General features: G+C 36.1%; 1 protein-coding gene across 1 annotated transcript; it reads left to right on the top strand.

The window, feature by feature from the left end:
• On the top strand, positions 1-1,721 carry crb3a (crumbs homolog 3a; the record flags this gene model as incomplete). The annotated part of the gene is made up of 3 exons (XM_079253089.1): positions 1-94; positions 1,370-1,419; positions 1,512-1,721. The coding sequence occupies exons 1-3, from the start codon at positions 7-9 to the stop codon at positions 1,719-1,721; spliced, it is 348 nt and encodes a 115-aa protein (XP_079109215.1). The 5' UTR covers positions 1-6.
• Positions 1,722-4,009: the final 2,288 nt, after the last annotated feature.

Here is a 4,009-nt window from a genome sequence, read left to right as displayed (position 1 = left end):
GTAGAGATGGCAGAGTGTCCAGATCTGCTGGCCGTACCAGGATCTGTGGTTGGGAGTGTTTTACTGCTGATACTGGGCAGTTATCCTGTGTGGGGTGAGTTTGTTGCCATCCGCAACACTCCTACACAAATAAGATATCCTTTTGACCACACCTTTACACACTAACCATAAAATCTTTTAATGACAAACAAAGAGTACTTAGAAACACCAGAAAAGCTGGAATGCAGCATTGGCTTGTCAGCATTTTGCAAGTACATTAGTTCAGGAGGAAAACATGAATACTACTAAGTAAGTTTGTCTTTGAAAAACTGATTGCAATAAATCAATTTTACATTGTATTCAGCTTTTTATGTTGTGCTCATGTCTGTCTGCTCTTCTAACTTCTGCTGTTTGTTATTAAGTTGTACTTTCGTCCTTGGAAAGTTTGCTCTTTGCTTAGTGAATGATTGACTCAAGAAGACGTTGGGGGCAGGCTGTTCAGCTTTTGATACAAACTAGCTTTTAAACACCCTTCTTTCGATGAAAAACACACACAAAACAACAAACAAGTTAGTTCCCGTTGTTTGAAGCAGGAGGAGAAACTTAGCATTCCTGAGTTTCTCCGCCTGCTTATTAGCTCTGTTGGTCAAGTAGTTACAATGAAGCTTCATGATGTAACTGAGTGATCACATGGCCGGTCATGGTCATGGATCAGATAGCAGGTAAAGCAGCACTTGACCGGAGGAGTATCTGGAAAGCGTATAAGCAGCAGCTGCTTCAAAAGCATACAAAAGGTTAAAAGTCATTTCTTCTCATTCCTTTTCCTCATATTCAGCTTGCATGCAGGAAATGACCAAATTATTTTAATGCTTTTAAAGGTAGTTTTTTCTTTAGTTTTATGGGCAGAAAGGACAGTCACCTCTCCATCTGGATTAAAATACACATTTCTTATTCAGCTATTGTGAATGTGCCTCTATGATTTATAGGCAAATGCTTTTCAGAATGTTGCTAACTTACTGTTTTGTTGGGAGTCAGATGAGAAGTTTAACTTCACAGTGAAGCTGGAGATATGAGGAAACATTTAAACAATAACAAAACCACAATTTAAAACAGTAATTCATTATTTTATGCAGGTTATTTGCTGGGTAACCTCACTATTAGCAGTAGTTTACTAGAAACTGGTTTAACTAACTCATTGCATTTTACCTAAGATGCCAAACTTTTCATGTAAATTTAACCAAATTAGTTACAAATACAAGCTTTTGTCATGGGTTCCCTTATTCAATCAGAAAAAAAGCAAAGTTGTCATTGAACTATGAATTTATGATTATCTGACAATCAACATCTTTGATCTCACTTTGTTGTTTCTTCTCTATTTTTTCTTTTACAGGAATTTCTACCACAATTAGAGATAATACCAATTCTAATAACACAAACAATGTGAGTGAAACATTTTAATATTTAAGAAAATTACTCCTTAATATTTATCAGTTGTCAGTGTTAATTATCCAATATTTTTACTGTTTTATCAGGGACCCAACATTGCGGCTATTGTGGCCCCTACAGTGACTCTAAGCGTGTTGGCCATAGTCCTGGCTGTTCTCGGCTGGCTGTTCTGTGTGGTAAAAAAGAAAAGACAGACTGAAGGGACATACAGGCCGAGTGCGGAGGAGCAGTCTGGTGCTCGAAGCGTGGCCACACCAGATGCGCTCAAGTTACCAAAGGAGGAGAGACTCATTTGAAATTTTCACTTCATGCCATCCTGAAAGGAGGGACACTGGATGCAAAAGCTTGGCATGATGTGACGAAGCTGACGGAAGAATTTCTTCAGATTAGACAGATGACTGAGACTTTTGAAATTCTGCATCATGACAGACAGACCTACTACTCCATTTCAATAAGAAATACATAGTTCCTGCACCAAACTCCAAGAAGGGCAATGGATCAATCTGCTGTGGAATTTAAGAAAAATTAAACAAATCAAAGTTTAAATGTTAATCAAGCACGACTGATACATGAGCTGCAGTACGTATTTTATAACTAATGGCAATCTTTATTTAGAGATGTTTTTACTGGCTCACATCCTAATTTAGATTTCACAGTTTAGCCGTATCTGATTTGATTCAGCCCTGAATGACTTCACCATTGCACTGAGAAATCTTTGCTAATCTTTTACCTCAAAGCTTCAACCTTGTTTTGCCATTTCAGTCTGTTTTATCAGGAAAGGACAATGTTGCAAAAACGAGTTTGTTGTTGTTTAATTTTTAATGGATGGAATCAAACGAATTCTGATATTATTTCTGGAAACTTGTTTTGTGATAAGACAAGGTTTTACCTGAAAATTGTGCAAAGCAAAAAGCAATCAGCTGTTTACACTTTTAGGAATGTAATAAGTCACATTATTATAAATGGTAAATCAGGTCAACCTTTGTGGTTCACTGTATCAAGCACATGCTTACATTGTTGCAAGATTTTTAGTTATGTTTTTGTCAAATACAGATATTTTTATAATAGCAGCATAATTTAACATTTCAGTGTCATAACATCTCAGGATGGAGAACATACCTGGGAAAAAGGATTTCTTAACCCTTTTATGCATCATGTCCACAACAGTGGACACGTAATTAAAGGCTGTCTTCTAGTATATTCATAAGTGAGGATGGCTTATTTGCAATTTTTCCACTTTGGTGGACATTAGTAAAGTCACCCAACACACAGCCAGTCATGAAGAATAAACTAATTCAGTATAAAATTTCATGTGTACACACACATGTAAATACAAACTTTACCCAGTGATAAACAGGATAAGAAAATGAGTTAGTCCATTTTTATAGAACATTTTAATGATATTTATATGGCAATATATGATTTGATAAATATTTTTTATAGAATAGATAAAATGAATAAACTTAATAAAAAGTAAAATAATATTAAAGCCAAAGAAAAGTCTCTCCGTGCATGCCTTTAGAAGTAAAAAATTGCAAATGGAAAAAATTGTAGCATTGTTTTTTCATAATTAATGCATCACATTTCTCTCCTATTAACCCGATAAGTGACAGATACTAGCTAGATGGATGTGGGGTTATCGTCTTCTAATTCATTCCAGTAGTGTCATTGAGTATTAAACAAATGCAAAATGAGTCAAAATATGATGGGATTTGATGTGCACAAGCATTTATTACCAATATGAATCATATGTTTTGTGGAATTCGCTCAGGGGGAAATGTATTTGTACAGTAAATCTGAAAATGATAAAAGAGCCATGCAGATAAGCGTTCCTTGTAATCTAAGTGTGAAAAGTTCACACTGTAGTACCTGACAAAGTCACCAAAAGTACTGCCATTGTTAACATATCTGATTTTAAAAGATTAGTCATACGAAGAAAAACTGCCAGTATGAAGAAAACTGAGCAAGCAATGCTCCTCTATAGCAACCAATTCCTAAGGACAGCAGTTTAGCTAGTCTGGTTTCAGCCCTCTGTCTACTCCATGGCTACTTAACACACTGATTACTACAGTATTTGTTGTGGTGGCAGTGGAGATGTGGACCCAAACGCAGAGATGAGCGAAGCAGGGATGTAAGTTCCAGAAGGTTTAATTCAAACCAAGGCACTCAGGGGACTAACCAAGTACAAGTAATGTAACAAAATGATCCAGCAACCAAGGAACGAAACTGAGGGGTATAAATACACAGAACAAAACGAGACACAGGTGAAACAAATTAACTAAATGAACCCAGGTGAACTAAATCAATAGGAAATCTATGAAGCTAAACAACAAACAAGGGACCCAAACAGGAAATACTACAAAATAAAACAGGAAACCTGAACCAGGGAAAAAACACGAACAACCACATCATAACAGTATTGGCCATCAAATTATGATGACAGTTTGCAGAGTCAATCAAGAAATTCATATATTAACATTAAATGTTGGGTTTAAGGCTATAACATTATTTTGTGATGAGGATTCATGAAGAATAGATCTTCTTCATGTGGCTGAGCCAGAGCAACAATATACCAAGCCCAGCT

This window comes from Telmatherina bonti (assembly GCF_933228915.1).
Source record: "Telmatherina bonti genome assembly, chromosome: 14".
Classification (NCBI taxonomy): Eukaryota; Metazoa; Chordata; class Actinopteri; order Atheriniformes; family Telmatherinidae; genus Telmatherina; species Telmatherina bonti.
This window is presented reverse-complemented; position numbering and strand designations above follow the sequence as displayed.